General features: G+C 39.9%; 1 protein-coding gene across 1 annotated transcript; it reads left to right on the forward strand.

Moving 5' to 3' along the window:
• Positions 1-1,127: 1,127 nt before the first annotated feature.
• LOC124265633 (arrestin domain-containing protein 3-like) lies at positions 1,128-23,140 on the forward strand. The gene is given in 8 exon segments (XM_046700418.1): positions 1,128-1,280; positions 10,962-11,108; positions 11,451-11,526; positions 11,528-11,675; positions 13,580-13,762; positions 14,615-14,797; positions 15,581-15,929; positions 17,734-23,140. Coding segments are annotated over 8 exon segments (1,353 nt in total). The 5' UTR covers positions 1,128-1,162; the 3' UTR covers positions 17,883-23,140.
• Positions 23,141-23,223: the final 83 nt, after the last annotated feature.

Raw genomic sequence — 23,223 nt, forward strand, 5'->3', positions numbered from 1 at the left:
AGCAGTGTTAGCCATGAACGTCATTTGCGAGTTAACCACACTGTTAGAAAGTTAGCGGCGGTCCTTAGGCGTTTTAACTTTACGTCACGTTAACAACCTGTTTAAAGTTAACAGAGTTTTGAACAACAAGATAACGTTCCCCTCTGTTATTAGTTAACGGTCGGTTAAATGTACTTAACGGCTGGTTAAAAGATAACCGAGTTTTGAACAACCGGGCCCAGCGCGCCAGTTAGCCCTGTGCGAGGATTCTTAACTTAACTCACCGACACCGTCGTTTGTTTTCTGCCTTAAATTAATCGTAATTATCCTTAGAAAGTATTAAATTTAGCATTTTAGAAAAGATGTAAAGTTCGCACTACCCCAATGTGTTTTGTAATAAAGTATAGTTTTGCCCTGAACTATTATAACTAAAGCACGAGGACGGTAGTCATTATCAGACAATAAAGGTATAGTTTTTGATGACGTAACAATTGAATGACGTTATCCCGTCACTGCGCCAGTTTTTTTTAAACTATACTTTATTACACTATACATGGTGGTAGAGCGAACTGTATTTCTTAATTAAAGTGCAAGTGAGCAAAAAAAAACAGAAACGTATGACGTCTGAAAAATCTATGATCCGACAGTATAGGTTCCTTGTTAAAGAAAAAAAAAGGCTGAACAAATAATGATACTAAGATGCCTAACGGTTAGAACAATTGGAAAAAAAATACATTATCAGACAATAAAGGTATAGTTTTTTGATGACGTAACAATTGAATGACGTTATCCCGTGAATGCGCCAGGTTTTTAAAAGTATACTTTATTACAACACACATTGGGGTAGAGCGAACTTTATTTCCTAAATAATTATATATTTATATAAACTGTTATATATTTAGTTATTTGTAGTGTTTATCTGTGTGGCCGAGATCACATACTTCTATCAGTACATAGTAACTTCATCTACCTCTGCTTATGACTTTCATCGTAAACAAATGCCCTATGGGAAATGTGCTAACAAAAAGGTGTACTTGATGGGGGTGTTGCGTTGGATTCGATCCAGTTTCAGGTACACGTCTTCTATTTCGAGATATCACCCTGTGACAGGAGGAGTTACGTCCCCTAGCGGATTACAAACATTTTCGTAGGTTTCAAGAACTGCTGCCGCAGGTTTACAACCATGGGGAAACTGAACATGTTTGTAGTGTCCTTTAGCAACCTGCAAGGTGTATACTACGCAGGCCAGATCGTACAGGGCCATGTCACGGTGGAACTGACGGACACTATGAAAATGAGAGGTATTATCTTACGTATGCGAGTTTTGTAGACGTGACGCGGGAATCTGACATTTACCGTCTGGCATGTCAAACATTATTATGCATAACTCTAGAAAGTCAATACCCGTTGTTCATATATACAGTACTTTTCTGAAATCTGGAAAATCTTACTAGAAAGTCTGTAGTTTTCACTCCAATGGAGATGGTCATAATGCGAATGCGATGCTGGCAGATATTTATTTGCAGTTGCACAACATTCGATGATTCGAAACATTTGTTGTCAGCAAGGCGTGGCACTGTGTGTACACCAAAAGTGCCGCTTCGTGATGCCATACGATACTTGATTTACAAGTTAGCATGATAATTACCGCGATCCACGAATCAAGGTTATCCACGAATTTAGGTTAAGTTATGTTGTAATATGTTGTTGTGCAATACTGCTGATGGTTACACAACTGTCAGAGGATTCAACCTGCACTGAAAAAGGCTCCATACGAAAACTGTTTGTTGCAACGGATTCTGATTGGGTGTTCTGTAACCAGATGCCAAGAAAGATGCAAAGAAAAAATCTTATTTGTTTCACATGTATTGATGAATATGATTAACAAATGCTAAACACAACCCAAATACTAACAATTCTTTATGTTAAAACAAATGGTTGGTATTCCCAATTAGATCTCTATTTGCCTCTCTGAAAGCTGAATACAGTCAGGCCACATTAATCCGAACAGTGCCGTTTTTCATAAAAAATGTTCAGACAGTGAAACGTTCGGTTTGCTGAAAAAAGGCCAGTACACCACACTGCAGTAGAGTTACTTCCCGTTCACTTGATTGATAGAGACAAAAGAATGTATACATGTATCAACTGACTTAATTCACAAAACAACTTGGATGTGTAAATACTAAAACATTAAAATTCATTGCACATAATAAATTCATACTGATGTAAAAAAAATGATTAAGAATAATTTTTTTGAAAGTTCCTTGAAATTGGCTCGCTGATTTCCTCATCCTCTCTACCACGAATCACTGCAATTTTTCCTTATCCTGACTCATGCTTATTTGCTTGTCTTCTTCTTCTTTGCGAACACAGTGGAACACTTGTATCTCCCAATTGAAGTTCCCTTCAATGTAAAATCACTAATTAGTACTCACCACGAGTTATCTTTCCCCTCGCAAAGCGCGTGAACGAGGGGGCCACCTCCCACCATGTGCCTCACTCTCTCCTTCTTCGCCCAGTGAGCAGGACGTGAGAGCGCCTTTGTCTCCCTACACACTATATCCTTTAATTATATTTAGTTTGTTACATCTTATATTCATCTATACAGGTGTAACTAGTATCCTTATTCAACATGCATTGATATTTATTCGTGTTTCTGCTGCTTTATTCACGGTTGGCCGTGTTTGCTCAGCAGTTTGCCTTAATGAAAATCTGCAGTATGTAAATTACCTTACTCTGCTGCCGATCCGCATTTAGTATGCCCTAGTTGTACAACTCCATGCTCTATTGTTTCACGCTGCAAATTATGTATTAATTTGTCTAATTCTGCCTTTGATAAATATTTATATTCCGTCTTGAGACGGGCAGCAGATAGATCTCGGAAACAATCTTCAGTCATCGCTAATAGATCAGAGTCAGATATACCCTGTCAACTGTTTGCGGACGACCCTCTATCGCTGGTGTTCCGCCTGAGTTACCTTCGCTGGAGGCGTGGGGCGCGAGTCCGCTATATCAAGAAGCGACCTGCATCCCAGGACATTCCATCATCACAGTCTAAGACTAGAAGAGCTTCCACCTCGTCACAGCGTCGCTCCGAACCCCCAGGGCTACAGCTTACGTCGAGGGAAATCCACGAAGGCTACTAAAACTTTTCTTCTGACATTCTACCTGTTTCAGAATTGTGTTTATATGATGATGACATTCCGATTATCATTCCAGATGTGCGGCAAGAAGGCGACCAGTATCGGCTACCGTCACTTCAGCGCAGATCAACATGCAACCAGAGATGCCTACGCTGACGCCTGAGATTATAACTGAGGGTCCCGTCACTATCAGAGAGAGAGGACACCCTCAGCGCCAGCGCAGACCGGTCCCAGGCGACCTGGTCAACCAAATCATGTTGTTGATGGAAGACCGATACGGTTTACAGAGGCCTCAGAGCAGCGGGCCCCAGAGCCCAACCCATAATAAGTCATGTAGGGCCCCAGAGCCCGCTATGACTTCGCGTGAGGACCCCAGAGCCCACAAACGCACCTCCACGAAGATGGGCAACCCAGCCCGTGATCGAAGCCTTCGCGAGGGCGTCCCAAGCAGCCTCCGCACGAAGGATCCAGATCCTCACCAGTTCTTGAAGGGCTTGCGCGGAGGAGGAAGTGCTTCACCGAGCTCAGACCCTGTAGAACACAGAGGTCATTCGCGGAGCAGGCTCCCATATAATGATTCCGGACTCTGACTCGATACCTTCCGAAGGCCATCCACGAAGGTTAAATGGCTCCAAGTCATCTTCACCCAGAAGATCTAGAAGGGATTCATCGAGAGCTTCACGAAGCCACCAGCGTTCGCCGAGGAAGTCTCCTCCAAGGTCTCCCTATACTAGCCACTTTCGTCAGTCCGTTCACCACAATCTTCCTCGTCGATCTTCCTACAGATCTAGGACTCCACCTCACTCTATTATATGTGATCCTACGTCAGAAGAGGAAGAAGGTATCGTATTCTCAGATGCAGAAATTAGATACTGGATGGTGAATGGATTGGAACTTGCTTCCCCGTCTAAGAACGAGAACTCAGCTCATACTTATTTGATGAAGGAAGATGATGCGGACACTATCTCCTTACCTCCTATTGACCCGATAGCAGTGGTTCCAGCTAAGCTGGATACAGCCTTTACCAAATCTACGAAATTCCAATCAACACATTTCCCGGTTTTCAAGGCCAAGAAATTTGCAGGTCACAATATGGACTCCTTTTTCAAGGCTCAAGAGATTGATGACAACTTTCAGTTAATCAGTGATGCCAAGTCCAGGAATTACAGAATAGACGATCGCAAACTAGCCCAGTTGGATACCATTTCTAGGAGAATGCAGTGTTTCCGGTGAGTTTCGAATTTACCAGTCCATGGGACTGGTAAGCCTCAAATATACCAGTCCCTTATTATTTTCACCAGTCCACTTCTTTTCCATGTTAAATAAAGATAACAACAAGAATGTGTGTGTGTGTTTGTGTTTCATTTTTAATAACAACAAACGTATCAAACTCATTCGAACATGAAATGTGAAATGACGTCACATGTTACTAGTAAACCGCAAGTTTGTTTGGCAGTACTTGTACAGTTATGAACTGTTAATTACACTTTTCTTTTCTTGGTTTTACGGAATAGTTCGGATGCTCTGAACATCAACAATATCACTGTACCCTTGCCAAGAGTATTTTCACAGTTGTAAGAAGCGATTTTATTGGATAAAGATTGGTTTCTAATGACGCTTTTTCGCCACAGTCTGCTATAAGGGTCGTCATTGGTCAAAATCAGACACGTGACCTAAGGCAGCCAATCATATTACAGCAATGGATACCGTCCTCGTAAACGAAAACTTTTAGATTTTGACAAAAGTTTTGGGTAAAATAATGCTATTCTGAACATATTAAGCAAGAAATCGCTACCTATACGTAAATTATGGAACTTATTGGACGTATCGCGCTTGGTTATGACCTGTGACAAAAATGCTTCATGTATGTATTTTTGCATTAAACATCGTGTCCGGTGAAGATTGGCGGCGAGCGAGATGTCACTTGTCAGTGACTTGACTTGCATTACATGATGCGCGCAAAAAGATGGAAATAGTAATTTTATATGTACGTTTGACAACTTTAATGAATGCTGTTGTTGATTTTATTCATTAGTTTATTCAATTTATTTAATAATTTCCTCGAAACATCGTTACTTTGCTCTTTGACAATGTTATTGTAGACCCGCTGCCGAAGCATGTGTCCGAGAATCGTTGTTTTCAAGAACATTGCGAAAAATAGTTTATAATTTTAATTCTGCTGATAATATATGATAAATTGAAATTTAATAAGTGTTTTCAGACATTGTGAAATGTGATAGATTTGATATATGAATCAAAAGTCAGGTAGGTTCCTAAAATTATGTCTCATTTTGGCGTGACTACTGCCTGGCGATTTATCGGCCTCCGGTGTCTGGGGACTCATAACGTTGTGGCGATTATTCGCCCTGCGGTGTTGAATGGGTTAATATGTCCATTCCCCATCGTAAAGTTGTCTTACTATTGGCCCGATAGAGTATTGAAATCTGATGCATTATAACCTCACGCCAAAATGCCTCTCATCTGGATCGAGGCTAAAAGCGAGGCGATCAGCCAATGACAATAATCGCTTGGGACTGTTACTAAAAAGACCGCGAATTCCTTACGCGTACGCTGTATGGTGCAGATCAATTTACATGGAAGTTTCCTTTATCTAACAGTTGCTGGTAATTTGTATTGCCAATTTGGAGGAAATGATTTAACCGGGTGTATTTATTGCCGGTCCCCAGGACTTGTTTGCCATAAATATGCCGGTCCTTTGATTTTTTTACCGGTAAAATACCGGCATATGCCGGTAGACGGAAACACTGGAATGTTTTTTGGATTGAATAGATCTAGAACTGTCAATGAAACTCTCATCACCAAGTTCAAAGATTCTACAGAGGAGGAAGATAGAATGATCTACTCGGCTCTACTCATGCAGAAAAGAGACCATCAGTTCCTTACAGATCACTTGTCAGCGCTTACTGAAGCTACTACCATGGCTCGTCGTCAGGGTCTACTAGCCTCCTGCAATTGGGATAATCAATTTACGGAATCACTCTACGCTGCCCCATGGTCATCGCCCTTACTCTTTGGTGGTAACATAGACAAGGTCTCCAAAGAGGTGTCTAAGGACTCTAGAGAGGTGCTTATGATCAAGTCCATGGATACGTTAGCGAATGTCATTAAGCAATCATCCTCAACTAGGATGGTTAGTAAATCTACTCAAGTCGGACCTAGAACCAACGCAAGATCTGCAATTTCTAGGTATACGATTTCTAACAGGCCAGAATCGTATAGTAGTCCCGGAGGACAGATGGATCAAGATCCAACAGTTAATCCCACAAGCCTTACTCTCTCCGCTACCACTACGACAGTGGCAGATTCTATTGGGACTACTCACATCAGCTCAAGACTTGACAGTCAGAGGCAGGCTTCAATTACGTCCGTTACAAGTCCTCATCAATGCGCATCTCGAGGACCCTCTACCGTTCAGTCTACCAGATCACGTCAAACCTCATCTACTCTGGTGGACCAAGAGATTGAATGTTTGCGTAGGCATCTCCTTAATAGAGCCGGAATCGGAAACACATCTCTACGTAGACGCGTCACTACAAGGTTGGGGAGCCCACCTCGCCTACAAGACAGCGTCAGGCCTATGGAGCAATCAAGAGAGCAAATGTCACATAAATCTGCTAGAGATGCAAGCAGTCATAAATGCCATAAGTCTCTGGAGCAACCTACTACAGAACGCTCAGTTGATGATTCACACAGACAATTCGACAGTGGCGTTTTATGTGAACAAACAAGGCTCAACAAGGTCACCGAACCTACTGTCTCTATGTTTCCGATTATTCGATCTAATCGACAATCTAAACATACATGTCAGAGCTTGCCACATTCCAGGAGCAAAGAATGTATTAGCAGACGCTCTCTCTCGGCCACACCTACCGTCGCCGACAGAATGGATGCTCCACACAGAGATATTCACTCAAATAATCATGGAAATAGGATCTCCACTAGTAGACCTATTCGACACTCGATTCAACGAACAACTGACAACATTAAGGTATCACCAGTTCCAGACCCACTAGCATGGGCAGCGGGCGCACTAAGCATATCGTGGGAGGGACTCAGCGTCACGCTTTCGCCACCAGCGTTAATCCCACAAGTCTTACGGAAAATCAGTCAAACGCAGAGCCTCCATCTGATTTTGGTGGCCCTACTGGCCAGCGAGCGTGGTTTCAAATCTTATTCAAGAAATCGGACAACCAATTCTACAACTTCCAGAGCGCTCGAATCTATTGATACATCCGCACACCAAACAAGTGCACGGAAACCAGAAGTATTCCAACTTCGCGTATGGATTGTATCAAGGCATGTCTGAATAGAGAGGTTATTCAGCCAGGCGGCAAAAGCAGTCGCAGCTTGCCCTGCGTAACTCAGCTTCATAACTTATCACGATGACAAATGGCACAGTTTTGTCAATTATGCTGCAAAGAAAGGATTTACAGCCAGATATGCTACTCATCCTCAAGTGGCGGACTACTTATGTTATCTCACGACAAACTAAGAATCTAAAAGGCTCAACTTTGTCCACTTATCTTGCAGCATTAAGCTCTGTCATAACTATGAGAGCGGTCAAGTTAACAAAGACCCCAGAGTTACTCGCTTTGCTACGAGCATTCCGATTGGAGGATCACAAACGGAAGTTTCACGCTCCAGCTTGGGATCTAAATATAGTGCTCCAACACCTCACAAGTGAGGCTTATGAACCGTTAGAATCTACATCGTTTAAATCACTGACCCAGAAAACTTTGTCATTGTTATCGCTAGCTACAGCTGCCAGGATGTCAGAGATTCACGCTTTGGATTACGAGAGAACACGCTTTGATGATATTCATAACATCGTTTATCTGGGACTACGCTGGGATTTTATAGCTAAGAACCAATTGCCAGGTCAACCAGACAGATTATTCCACGTCCCAGCTCTCTCATCCATACTTGGACCTCATGATACGATGGATCTATCACTATGCCCAGTAAGAGCACTGAAAATATATCTCCACCGATCCAAACAGAGGAGAGCAAAATTCAAGAGATTATTTATCCCTCTATCTACAGCTTCAGGACGGAAGTCTCACGTACTACTATCTCAATTTGGATCAGAACTGTCATACTACGTGCCTACAAGGCTGCAGGACTCGACCCTCCAAGAGCATCTAATCCTCATGAAATTAGAGCGCTAGCATCAACACTTACTCTACACGGCAACTGCTCTTTGAATACCATAATGGAGGGTTGTTTCTGGAGATTCGATATGGTGTTTGCAAACCACTATCTGAGAGATATCACCACCAAGGACGTCTCAGGTATCCACCATTTAGGTCCCATGGTCCTCAAGCTCAACAGTTGACAGTTCCTGGAGAAAGATAAGTCAATCTTACAGATTTTATACTTATCTGATATCAGTACTAAATAGCTACATGCTATATATATATTTTGCTTAAGTTCAATCTATTATCTTAAGCTCAGTACTATGGTTATTATATCATACAATATATTAGGTAACAACTCGAAGGAGTTTTGCTATTATATTTAGCTTAAGTTTCATCATATCTTAAGCTCAGTAATATGGTCAGATTTTATAAATGTATTAGCTAACAAACTTTACGGAGTTTTTGCTATTATATAGCTTAAGTTAAATTATATCTTAAGCACAGTACTAGACTCATATAGCTTAAGTTTATGAATATCTTAAGCTTAGTACTTTGGTTACTTCATAAAAGTATATTATTGGTAACTATAAACTCAAAGGAGTTTATGCTATCACATTAACAACTTAAGTCTACTAGTCTTAAGCTTTGTATTAATGTTGTATATACTTTATCATAATAAGTATATTGTAATAGTTATATTGTAATAACCCATATATGGCAGCTGATAAGTTAGCAGCAGGAAATCATCAGCTCAGTGCCTTTATGAAGTTCCCATAGGGTTATTACAGTCATTACAATTCAAATCACTAATTATCCAAATCCAAAGTATTATATATTCCCACCTCCATAGCCGTCGGATTCTACAAGCAAATAAACATGAGTCAGGATAAGGAAAAATATGTAATTTTCTGAGTAAAATTGATATTTTATACTTATCCTGACTCATGAGATAAGCCCTCCCGTCCTCCCCACATAACACTTTGGATTTCCCTGTAAATTCAAGTGTTGGGCTTCGCTATAAAAGGAGAGAGTGAGGCACATGGTGGTGGGAGGTGGCCCTCGTTCCCGCGCTTGCGAGGGGAAAGATAACTGGTGGTGAGTACTAATTAGTGATTTTACATTGAAGGGAACTTCAATTGGGAGATACAAGTGTTCCACTGTGTTCGCAAAGAAGAAGAAGACAAGCAAATATGCATGAGTCAGGATAAGTATAAAATATCAATTTTACTCAGAAAATTACATGTTTTGTCAGCACTTGCAATGTATTAATTGCCATTGAAGTTTACCAATAATGAGCCCCGCTAATTGCCAGGGAATACAGCTGGATTAATGAAGCAAAAACAAGTACACTCAGCTAATCCTAGACTAATGCTAAGTCTCTGAATATGTATAATTTTGATAGTAACAAACAAGCCCATTTAAATTGAAAAGGAGCCCTAGGGAGACCAGACCTGAACCGGAGGAAATCTAGACTTGCTTTATTTAGGGCTCTAGCATTGCAGAGAGAGCTTGGCATTAGGGAAAATAATGTGGTTAGGGACTGTGAGACAGACTAAGCTAATCCATTAGTGATAATTGATGTTCGGAGTCTAAAGTCCGGCAGTGAGATAAAGTCAGGTCAAATAGGTACAGTCAACCTTTGAGAAACTGCCTGAACCCGCATCTACTTAAAGGTCACATGCAACGTAAAACACAACTTTGCAGATTCTGATACCTTTCGGTATGGACTTACCGAAACAAATCATCAAAAATGCACATTCAACTTATAAAGTTGAAAAATAACGCGAAAAAAAATAAACGTTTCACTAATTTTCCCCCGACTTTTCGGGGGAAAACTGGTTTCAACAGCTGGGCTGCGCTGATAGTACGTGCGCAGTGAAATAGGTTCGCGCAACTTGGAAGCAGGCTGTCCGGTGAATACTTGGTGAAGGCTTTGGTGTGAGCTATTTTCCTAATGTTTTTGTTGATATCTCACAGGCGCGAGCTTTTTATATGTTACGACTGTAAATAAACTGTTTATATAATTTCATTTGTCTATTTCACCACACGTTCTTCTTACCGAGTCACTTTCTCAGTTCGATACTTAAAAGCAATATCATTATTTAGCGTTGACAGTATTTCTAACTGTGATATAGATATGTCGTTGTCACAGACAAAACTCAATGTCTTGTTTTATTGACACCTGTGTGTCTGCCTGCCTGTCTACTAATGACAATATTCAATACAAAACTGCGATCACTTACCACATGCAATTTGAACTTAACACCAATCAGGCTATACACCATAAACAAAACGCATTGATTTATGGCCCGAGTTCGGTCTCTGTCACATTATGTAATTACACAGACAGGCAGGTGTGATACTTGAACACATGACATGTTATGATGTCTGTTGATTGCATAATGTTATACACAAAAAATGAGCATGTATTTACAAAAACAACATCTGTATATATACACACACAATGAGCCGTGCTTAAATGATCAAGATTGTTTACAGTATTTGAGGATAGTAACACTAGGTCACACACCCAATACAGTGGTACAACATGAGCATACAGGTGTTTCAGTCATTTGCTGCCACTGCATCATAACACTGCAAGTATTAAGAAATAAAGCAGGAAGCAACAATTTTACGTGAAAAAGAATACCATTTTTTTATACCCATAAACATTTTTCAGGAATTCGTCTTCGATTTGAAGGCAAGGCCTATGTACACTGGACAGAGAGGCATACAAGAGGTTCTGGAGACAACCGACGAACAGAGACCCGACACTACTCTGCCCGAGAACAGTACTTCAACCAGGACATACTGCTGGCTGGTAGATGTACGTATCATGTCATTTGTCCATCAAAACTGAGAAATTTGGGCAGCAGTGGGAACCAGAAATCATTAACAGTTCTATGTCTGGTTCATGTAACCATGACAACGTGGCAGCCATCTATAAAGACTGCTTGTATTGTTCTTGAAAAGAAATAGTGACAAATGAAAACAATCTGATTTTGTTCACAACTGCTGCATGTTGTATTGTGTCATGTGCATGACAGAAGTTCCAATATTGATTTTTGTACATGCTCTTTGAAGTCCCATCTTACTGAGCCAAGCTGATTAATGTAGCCATGGCATTTCACAACTGCCACAAGCTTACTTGTATCTCTGTTCCTTGTAGGGAAGCAGCAGTCGGGGGATGACATCCATCTGCCCGCTGGCCGCCACACCTTTCCATTTGCGTTTCAACTCCCCACAGCTTCCATCATCCTTTGAAGGAGAACACGGTCATGTTCGATACACGGCTAAAGGAATCATTGATAAACCATGGAAGTTCGATCACGAAACAAAAAGGCCATTCACAGTGATTTGTTTGCTGGATCTGAACCGGGATCCAAATGCTATGGTAAGCCATTTTAAGCAGGCCAAGATGCTGATTATGTGTTCTGGTCAATCAATCTTAGCTGTATCACATGGGCTGTGATAACACTTTAGCTCAATGCATGGTTCTGAATGTTAAGTATAGGCTGCCCGGATGTAGCTTAAAAATTGTTGAATGCGGCTTAAACAACATTCACACACTTCACCAAAACAGGTCAGCATGTATACATGCAATATAACGAGCCTTATGTCTCTGATTGTCTTTTGAATGCTTCAAACTCCTCTCGTCTGTGAGCATTGTATGATTAACCAAGGCAAGAACATGATGAACAATTCTCTACAGTTAGATAGGATTTTCATCTTCATGAGTTCAAATGGGACATCATAGTATTACACAGAAAAAAAGCTGTTAAAGCTGAGTAAGACACTTAGTATCAAATGAGTTGTAACCATGGGAAGTCATCCTTGTATTTGATTTATGATGAGGAAATGCATTCAATAACTAAGAAAATGTATTATTTGTCCTTAACTTGTCTCATATTGTTTGATCTGCTCTCCCTTAACCCAAAATAAAGGGGAAATGGTCTGTGTTACGTTCCTCAAGAACAGTAAAAACATTTCACCCAAATGCACCCCTCTATCGCAGATGCACACCAGCTAAAGTGACTCACTCTATGTTTCCCCCATCAGGATGGTAGGGAAGATTTTCTGTGTTCTGTTAATCCAAGCCATCCTATAAAAATTATAAAGATATTTTCAAAGTTTTTGGCTTTGTTTATTGTTTTAGGCCTTTGATTTTTCATATCTATTGATGGATTTTCCTAATCTATTAGTGGATTTTTCTAGTTGGCATTTAATTAAGTGTATTTTCAACTTAATTACGTTCCCAATTTCTTCAGAAAAAACTATTCTACATGTGTAAATATTGAGTATGAGGCCGTGATCAGATGATCTTTGAACTCCTTACGTTGTCACAAGCACTAACAGTGAGAAGCAGACTACAAGTAAGACCTATTCAAAGATTCCTGAGATCATTTCTAGATCATCAGGGTCTCAAGTTTTGTCTTCCTTCATATCTGAAGCTGTACATTGTTTGGTGGGCTGTCATGTCAATGTCTGCATTAGAAGACCCAGTTTACATCCTACATCTATATGTGGACACTTCACTTCAAGGCTGGGGGTGGGCTCACTTCAAAATGGAAATAACTGCTGAATTATGGCATGAAGAAGAGAGATCTCTTCATATCTCCATATCAGCACAAACTATATATAGTGAAACCTGCCAACAGTTGCACCTGTCTAATCCAGCACACTGTTAAAACCAGCATAAAAGTTTGGTCCAGCCATTTTACAAAAATATTATGATCATTAAAACATTGTCTAATTCAGCACCTATCTATTCCGTATTCCAGCATGACTTTCCAGGCCCAACAAGCAATTTTAACTGTAATTTACACTGTCTAAACCAGCATGGGTATGAGCTGCCCAATCAAGGACCTGTAATCCAAATACACTAATTAATCCTCTTGGCACGCTAGATAATCAGGAAGTAGTGATTGCGCGATGAATCAAACGCCCTAAGCAGGCATGGGTATGAGCAGTCCAATCAGGGTCCCTTAATCCAATACACTTCTCTCAGCACGCTAGACTGAGAGATTGACGAGTGTAAATGGCTGCCATGTTCGAAAATGATCGTCACTGGGTAAACCAGCATTTTATTTCGGTCACGTGGGATGCCGGTTTAGACAAGTTTCACTGTATTATCAGTTCAACCTACACTCACTTGTTGACAACTAAAGGATGCATGTTGCACCTTTCCTTGATCACGATGATCAAACCATAGCAACACTGCAATGATCAAATAAGTGTTTGGTCAATATGGAGAACAACTTGTTGGTTGATGAATACAGAAGAGTTGATTTCTTGTAGATGCCAGCTCAAGGTGCCAATTCAAAGACATTATGCTGCTGGTGCTGTGCATCAGGACCAATCTCTGCCAACTTCACCATTGACAGACAAGGATACGTTCCCGGAGAAGCCATCATTCTGAAAGCTGAAATTGACAACCAGACAAGCAGGAGAATAAAGTCGTCGTCTGTGAAATTGACAATGGTGAGTTTAATAGTTCTACGATCAAGTGTGATATCTGGACATAATGATATGGAAATAATGTCTCCAGGTTACAAAATACTATGTCAGGTTTAGTTTATTGTTTGCAGTTTTCATTGTCATTGCATATATTTCTGTGTTTTATTTTATTGTGTTAATATATTTGAGATAGCGGTACATTGTCTACTTCTTTGTTAGATGGTGCATGTTTTACATCAGTCTAAGTAAACTTAGGCTCAGTATTATTCGTTACACTGCTATACTGAGTCTTAACAAAACCTAGTAGAAGGTCGCGTCAGCTAACCTTTGAGGGACCTTGACCGTCCAATCAAACGCGAGACGGCCGAACAGATTTAACCAATCAAACAACGACTACCTGTTAGGGTTCGGCGGGACTTACAAAACGTTTTTTGAATTTTCTCTTCCCTGGTCGCTGACACTGATCTATCAACAAATGAAAATCCGCATAAAACACAGATATTTGACCTGTAGTATATACGCTTATGGGTTTCTAATAACATGGTTACTGTTGCTTATATTTTCGCAACTGTTTACTGTTTTCTGGTTATTGCTTATATCACTCGGAAGCGATCGTGCGGAAAATAGCATTCAGAACTGTTCGAGGTTTTTAGGTAAAGCTTCAAACGGTATGTGCAAATGTTACCTTTCGCGATTTGGTAAGCTGTGTTCTGATTGGTCAGTCCAAAAGGTTAGCTGACGCGACCTTCTACAATTTTTGTTAGATTCAGTATAGCAGTGTAACGAATAATACTAAGCCTAAGTTTACTTAGACTGGTTTTACATATAATATGCTGCTGTTTCTTACCACTTGGGCTCCTTTACCCTTGGCTGCAGGTGACTAAGTTCCATGCTACCACCAAAACAAGAACCTCAAGTCGTGTGATTGCCAAACTGAAGCATGGGGAGATCGACGAGGGTGGACATGATTACTGGAATGGTGACCAGTTGGTTATTCCTCCTTTGCCGCCATCGTTTCTTGCTGGCTGCAACATCATTGACATCAGATACGTTGTGCAGGTGAGATGTTTACACGAACATTTCTATATTCACTGAACCATTCCACCTGAGCCTTGATGGTGGGACTAACAGGATCGGGTGGTCAGGCTCACTGACTTGGTGGTACACATGTCATCGTATCCCAATTGCGTAGATGGATGCTCATGCTGTTGATCACAGGTCTGGTCTGGCCCAGACCCCGGTTATTTACAGACCCCCGCCATATAGCTGTAATAATGCTTAGTGCGGCGTTAAACAACAACCAAACCAAACCCAAACAAACCATGAAGTTGCTGAATATTTGCTGACTGCGGCTAAACTACATTGTTACTCATTTTACGTCACTGCCCTCTTTTTGTTTGACAAGGGATGAAACATTTTGTTGTGGATATATCATACAACAATTTCTTTATTACAGTTTCTCCAACAATGATCTTGAACATTACTGTGTACTAGTTTATGTTTGTCTTCCGTATACACTTGTAAATGTAGTTACTTCTTATGCTGACAGAATGAAGGTCACACATGTTTTATAGAGTTGTTGTGGGTTCTCCCATGTCACACACTAACCTCTGTTTTGTTTGTCATAAGAGGCGACTAACAGGATCAGGAGGTCAGGCTCTCTGACTTGGTTGGCACATGTCATCGTATCCAGGTAACGTAGATCGATGCTCATGATGTTGATCACTGGATTGTCTGGTCCAGACGCGATTATTTACAGACTGCTGCCTATATATAACTGGAATATTGCTGAGTGCGGTGTTAAACAATCAAATAACCAACCAACCTCTGTTATGTTTACAGCTTGAAGTGACCCCGTCGGGACCCAGCTTTGATCTTGAGGTCCCTCTACAAGTAATAATTGGCACCATCCCTCTGCAAAGTATTCTAGCTCAGCATCCGCCAATGGCCCCTCCTGTAGGGGCCCCCATGATCATGCCACACCCCGGAATGGCTGGTGGAGCCTACCCCCCACCTGGTGCAGGAGCTTACCCCCAACCAGGGGCAGGAGCATATCCCCCTCCTGGTGCAGGAGCCCCCCAGCCAGGGGCCTACCCACCTCCTACAGGAGCCTACCCCCCAGGAGAGTCTCTACCCCCAGGAGCCCCCCCAGCCTATCCCCCTGGAATGCCGACGAATTTGCCAAATTTACGTGAGTAGAATTACGTCAAACATGTTAAAAAACAGAGGGTTTGAATTATGAGAGAATACTACAGTGTTTTGAAATCTGTGGTCGTCAGACTGTAGATTGGATGCTTCTTATGTTTATCCCCCTGCAACGCGTTTTGCTGGGGGTATTAAAATAGACTCTGTCCGTGCACATTCGTCTATTCCGGAGCAGAACTTTAAAACCATTCACTATTTCTTCACCAAACTTGGCACATATGTAGATTGGTCTGGTGGTGAACTGGTGCCCTTTGGTAGTTTTGGAATTCTCAATACAATATTTTTTGCGTTGCAGGGAATATAGAAATGAGTTCCCTCCGTCCGTCCGTCACACTTTGTCCGAAGCATATCTCCTAAACTATTCGTGATAGCTTAACCAAACTTGGTACACATGTCAACCATGATCCCTATATGTGCCTTTTGGGGGTTAGACCAAGATATGAATTTTATTTTTTGCTGTTTCCATGGAAACATGACTTATGCTGTGACTTTGAGGATGCCACCTTGCCCAGAGCAGATCTCCTAAACTATACATACTAGCTTCATCAAACTTGGTACACATATGAAGCATGATCCCTAGATGTGCCTTTTGAGGGTTAAAACCCCAGATATGAATTTTGTTTTTTGTGGTTTCCATGGAAATGTGACTTAGGCTGTGACTATGAGGATGTCATCTTGTTGCATTTCCATGGCAACAAGTTAGGCTTCAACTGAATTTGGTGGTATTGCTCTTTTCTGGAGCAGATCTTGAAAACTTTTCAATTCTCTCCTTCCACTTTGCTATATACACTCCAAAACATTTGACAGAATCATAAGTAGTAGACATATTCATAAATAGTATTTTGCCAGGGATATTGATGACTTTGTTTTCTTGTTTTATTTTGAATCAGTGGCTTCACCTGAAGGAAGCAATGTACACCGGCACCGGTCTAATCCGGCACACTGTCAAAACCAGCATAAAATTTTGATCCCGTCATGTTACAACAATATTGTGATCATTAAAACAATGTCTAATCCGGCACCTGTCTATTCCGTATTCCGGCACGATAGACTAGGACTGATTGTGGATAAAAGTAATGCAAGAGGCATTTTGTAGTAGGTTTTGGTATCCAGGCTAGTTTACCTATTTAAAGGGTGCTGATCACGAAAAAATAGGATACCAAGCTGAAAAATATCTTAGTTATATGTTATCTTGATGATTGCTGCAACACAAATGCACAGATACTTAATACTGTGTGTCGGAGTTACAGATAACGGTTGGGTCATTGAGTTATGTACTCGCTGGTGTTCATCTCAATTGGGTATCCAAAGTTTCCTTTGAGTAACCAAATAAATTGTACCCACCTCACTCAAATTCAATTGGCTATTTTGCCATTTTCCATTAATTGTAAAAACATAATACAATTTAAATGTTGGTTTACGTGTTTGTTATATATACATGTATATATTTGATCAGTGATATGAGAAATGATAAGAAGGACTGCAAGTTGCCAAGTTAATGTGTTGAAATAGAACCTCTCAATATACCTCAGTTACTCCATCTATCCTCAGTAATGCCCAAGTTAAGATTTGACATTTTTGTGTGTACGCATGTAAGATCAAATTTATTGAGTATTTACACAAATTCAAGCGTGCTTGTACGCAACAGACTTAATATGAATTGAGTTTTCACATAAATGTTTGCGTAATTTATGCAGATGCGCAGCTTACCTGAACCTCTGTGTTTTAGTTTTCATGTCATCCTTGTAAGAGGAGTTGTGATTATCATTGTGAAATGCTGTTTGCTTCAGCCCCACCATCATATGGAGAGTGTGTGTTTGGGAAGGTCGACATCAAGGAGGAAGGGGAGAGTGAGCACCTACAGGGTGACAACAGATATGCCCCCGTCTACACGTACTACGACTGGGGCCACAAGCCCTCCGCCCCTCCTTCAGAGTAGATATGAGGGGTCTGATGTAGATTGTAACCGCTGTCTATACGTACTACGACTGGGGTCACAAGCCCTCTGCCCCTCCTTCAGATTAGATATGAGGGGGGGGGGGCTGATGTAGATTGTAACCCCTGTCCACATGTACTACGACTGGGGTCACAAGCTCTCGGCCCCTCCTTCAGATTAGATATGAGGGGGGCTGAAGTAGATTGTAACCCCTGTCTATACGTACTACGACTGGGGTCACAAGCCCTCTGCCCTCCTTCAGATTAGATTTGAGGGGGGCTGAAGTAGATTGTTACCCCTGTCTAGACATACTACAACTGGGGCCACAAGCCCTCCGCCCCTCCTTCAGATTAGATATCAGGGGGGCTGATGTAGATTGCAACATGACTCTTGCTCTTGCTATGAAATCAATATAGAGGTTATCAGATAGTGAAGGGGTACATTAGTAAATTACATCTGCCTGCATGTACTGTGCCTGTCTTTGAAAATCTGTCTACCCTTGCCCTGTGCCTGTAATGTTTCAGATGGACCTTGATCTTCAAAGTCCCATATCCCACAAATGTTATATTTTCCTCCTTTTCTTTTGCTGACTTTCCATGGTAACCGTATTGCAAGATGAAGTTATTAACCTCCTCTGTGTGATCCACTGTTGTACACTGTTGTACACAGTCTGTGTACCATGTATTGTATTGACATTTATATTCCTGTATTTTTATGGTTTTATTGTTTTGTTATACTGATATATGATCCTTTTAGTTTGTTAAGAATCACTGCTTTGAAAGGCAATAAGTAAAATTGTGCACATTTGTAGAAACAGGTAAAGACACCATTGTGTAAAGACATATTTAATGAACAAAGGTCTGTTTCATCTGCCTACAAACATGTAGCCAATAATCAGTCAGTCAATGAGTCAAAATGGGTGTATCTGACACAAACTGAAGTGCAGTTAAATGGCTAAAACAAATCCATGTCCAAGAAACAACTCTGACTCTTCTCTGGCACCATATGCAGCGTAATGTGGGAAAGCAATCTACAGTTCTGAGGTGTATAGGGAGGTGTATAGGGTTGAGGTAAGCTGACTGGGATGTCTACTCAGTGACAACAAAAGTCACCTGCTCTAAGTATGATGGCATGATGAGGTCATATGTTATCATCCAGGAGGATTAAGTCGGTCTGATGAGGCCAGCATGGTCTCACATACACATCCAGAATGTCGTGGCTGTAGCAAGCACCTGTCAACATTCCTACATGGAGATTGGCTCCTCCAGCTCCACTGATCCCATCCAGAATCATCACTGAGCATTCTCCATGTTTGGCTGCATTGGAATCCTGTAGCCGGTCTCTATTTTCCGGGACAATCTATGAAATCTTGACAGTGTCTCATCAGTGAAAGGTACTAGAGATCATTCTTGGTGTGTCTTCAACAAAAATAATACATGCCTGCCTTTCTTTGTCGGGTCAGTGGGATGTGAATGCATGCCCTCTGTCCTCTGCTGACATCATATTTTGTTGATCATTTGAGTTTAGTATTCATTCACAATAAATTTGGTTATCCTATACTCTGCCGACAGCAGCATTTGTTTAATATCTGGTTTTGTTCATAAACTGTTCTACTTGTCCACTTGCTCTATTTCAATATTTTTACATTTGTTGAACTCCTATTTTCAGTTATTAAAGAACTCAGCAAGTAGCTTAACCAAATATTCAACAGCTATTGCCTGAAAACCAAATATTGTACATTCTTAACCTAAATATAATGCAAATTTGTTTTTGTGTATGTTATACATTTTATGTTATTATTATTACTGTGGTTTCTCTTTTTGTTCTCATGCCAAACATACTTTTGATTTTTGTTTTTAAATTTTACAAAACTATTGCATTTTGCATGTTTTTTATCATCTCTTCAGGTTTGATTTGGATCAGTAGGTGATAAAAAGCAAGTCTTAACCTGGTTTTGGTCCCAATTAAAATCACTGAAAAGAATTTTGTTTTCGTCATATAGAAAATCCCTGGGATTAGTGTTGTCAAGTCAATCTGATTCATATTTTTTTCTATGTTATATATTTTGTATTCCAGTTTTTTAATTTGATTGATCCTCAAGCAAACAAAACAAATTGAAGGCCTCAAATACAGGAACACTTTAATAGTTGCTCATATGAGAGAATTTATGTTTCATTGCCCTTTACAGCTCAGGACGTTTTATGTTGTAGTCATCATGTCTTTGACAAATATGGACATTTTTTTAGCTGATTCTATCATTTTTAGCTATGAACATGGATTTTTCAAACATACATAAATAACAAACAAATATTCAAAAATCAGTTCTTGTAAATGAAATGGTATTTCTAAACATACATTTTGCATTAAGACTGATTTTTTTTTTAAATGTCTTTTGATGAAATCCATTCTTGTCTTTGTATTATCTACATAAAATACAGTAATGTCATGGGGACAATTAAACTACCATAGGAAATGAAAATGAAATTGTGAATCAAAATGTCAGGTCTTTCATTGCAGTATTTACATCAACCAAGTTATTTTCTGTTTGTTCAGCTGAAGCAATGCAATTCTTTTTATTGTGTATTTCAGTGGAGTCTGTCAAAGAACATCCATCAAATCCATCCTCCACAATTCAGCCTGATATTGTGTGACTGTAGGTTTGTCATGCATTTAGTCATCTCGGATCTGGCCACTTTCACGCATCTCACTGTTCAGTACTTGCCTCTTGTCGCCAGTATAATTACAGGGTATAGGCCATAGTTTGATTCCTGTATGCAAGACTATCAAACACATTAGGTTGTTACATTTTACATGAGGTACCAAGTAAGTAACTCTATACTGTGACCTTATTTCTGTTTATAACTTATAAACTTATAACTGTTTTATACAAGACAGCAGTTCTTCCTGACACTTTAACTCAAAGTTTATTTCATGATTTGATGGATTCTGCCTGAAAGGTCAAGTGTGTTGTTGTCAAGTCTGTGTCAGGTGTTGCCAGTTGTAGCTCAGGTTCGTGTTTCTCAGGACTCCACAAGCAATCTCTGTCAGCAGTCTCTGTGCCCCTTCAGCATTTAGGTAATATGAATGCCATACATTTAGAAAATACCTTAGCATTTCATTCTCATTTCATTATTTAATCAACTTATGTGTGTCAGTATGTATATATTTCTATTTAATCAGCCAAAGACATTTTATATATTATATAATCCTAATTGCAGTTACCTTTGACAGTGTTGTGGTATTTGCATGGATACCATGACAACACTGAAATTGCTTTTTAAGGTATTTTTTAACATTTAACCTATTGTGCCTTTTTTCTGATACAGAACTTGTAAGTGCTGCGCTATGAATACTTTAGGAAATGTTTTCTGACTTTATCATAGAAGATGTTTCAGTTTCATGATCATGAATGGGCAATAGATTGTTAAGAAGCTGTTGTCAAAACAAAGGTAATGCCTGACCAAGTGATATTTTGGGGCAGGGGCAATCGGTTGGGTGTATTTCACTACAGAAAATGTTTGCTCAAAAATGTTAGAAAATCATGTGTTCTTCGACTTGACAAAACAAAATATGTGGTTTTCAGTACATTCTGAATGTTCCGGAAGATAATGTTGTGTGGATCCTTTCAGATCAGTTAGCTCAGAAATAATGTTTTAAAAAAAATATTCTGTTTACAATATTTTTTCTGATTTTTGCAGTGGTATGACTGTTTTAAGCCATCATGTGATTTTGCAATGGCAAGCTTTGTGATGAACTGGTACATAAAATGTGTGATTCAAGGCTAGGAAGTGTAAATCAAACTTGTGTATTGCTTGTTTGTGATAGTATTTGTGTATTTTCCCAAGCTGTCCGCAGTAGGTTTTACACAGTTTGTTTGTCACAGGTGCTTGTTTCTGGAGTCCCTTTGCTAATGCTCATTGACATACTTTGGGAAGGAAACGGAATATATTTGAATGGATTATCAGCGATCGTGATATGTTTTACAAGCCATAATAATATTATTATAGCACAGTGCTGTTGGGAAAGCATATATAATCACAATAAACTTACTGTACATAGTTAAAAAGGGACCACTAATTGGTGGGATAGCTGTCTTGCAAAAGCAGCTCTTTTCACTGGAACAATCCACCACTCAGTCTCAGAATTCAACATACTCACTCTCTAATCACATTTGTAAACTCTCGTTCACTGAGGCACAAATGGACTATGTTATGACAAGTCTCATGCAGTCTCCAACAGTGTTTTAGATGCAGTAAATGTCACACCTCATGTAAGAGCCAACTGGACACTGTACACTGTCTTACCGGTGAGCACAAATTGCACTGACCAGTTCAGTGATAGCTTTGACCTTTTATCAATGAAGTAGCCTGAATCACCACTGTGATATCTACAGCTGTATTATGTATGGTATTGCAGCAGATTTGTGCAATAGTAAGTTGGAATTGTTTATAATTGTATGGCTGTTGTTTTGTAACTCCGGTATGGTTTTTGACAATTGTTTTGAGCGTTATGCACGCAAAGGTAGTGGCAACATGTAGTGAGGACCAGTTTTTTACATTCACCTGTTCTCATGAAGACACAATGGTTTTTATTTTCATTTTGTTTTTACTTTTATTGTGTTCAGAAGTATTTCATGATACTCGTTGTTGTGAGGACTATTCAAGGCGTTAGTTTAACTTCTGACAGTGTTGACCTCCCTATGAATGACTCCAACTCATAAGAAAGATTTGGCGAATCTGGGTAGCCCCAGCCGTTTGAAAGTAGGCATGATTCTGTAGTCCATTTGGATTATATTTCATATTTTGTAGATACGTATGTTCTTACTTAAGATAACTTTATTTCTTGAAGCAGCTGTTAGTGTAACTTCCCAGATGCTTGTCACAATGTTGTTTATTGTTATGTACATCAAATGTAATGACCAACCATGGTTTTGGGGTGGGAGATTATTGTTCTTGAGCAATTTTATAATGCCTCCTGTTGTTCCGTAGTGTCATTTGGTGTGTAAATTGTTCATCCGTCGTTGTTTACAGGTAAGAAGAATATGACCACAGTATTTGTGTCGTAATTATAGTTGTGTTCATCATACTCGTCGTTTATACTGTCATGTTTTAAATAATGGTTCATATAAACTTTCAACATATTTTATTTGAAGTTTTAGGTTCAACAATCAGTTCCAGGTTTTCTTGGCGCAGAATACAATGTTTTGTTGAAGTTTACCTTTTTTAACCAACTCTTCATTGTAACAAATAAAGATATTATGCCATATGGTATTTGTTATGTTATTTGAATGATGAGGAGGATGAAACAGTCCTATTTTAATCATCAGCACCCTGCAACATCCTGT

The sequence above is a fragment of the Haliotis rubra genome, unplaced genomic scaffold, assembly GCF_003918875.1.
Source record: "Haliotis rubra isolate DU_JTF1 unplaced genomic scaffold, ASM391887v1 Scf99, whole genome shotgun sequence".
NCBI classification, from domain to species: Eukaryota; Metazoa; Mollusca; class Gastropoda; order Lepetellida; family Haliotidae; genus Haliotis; species Haliotis rubra.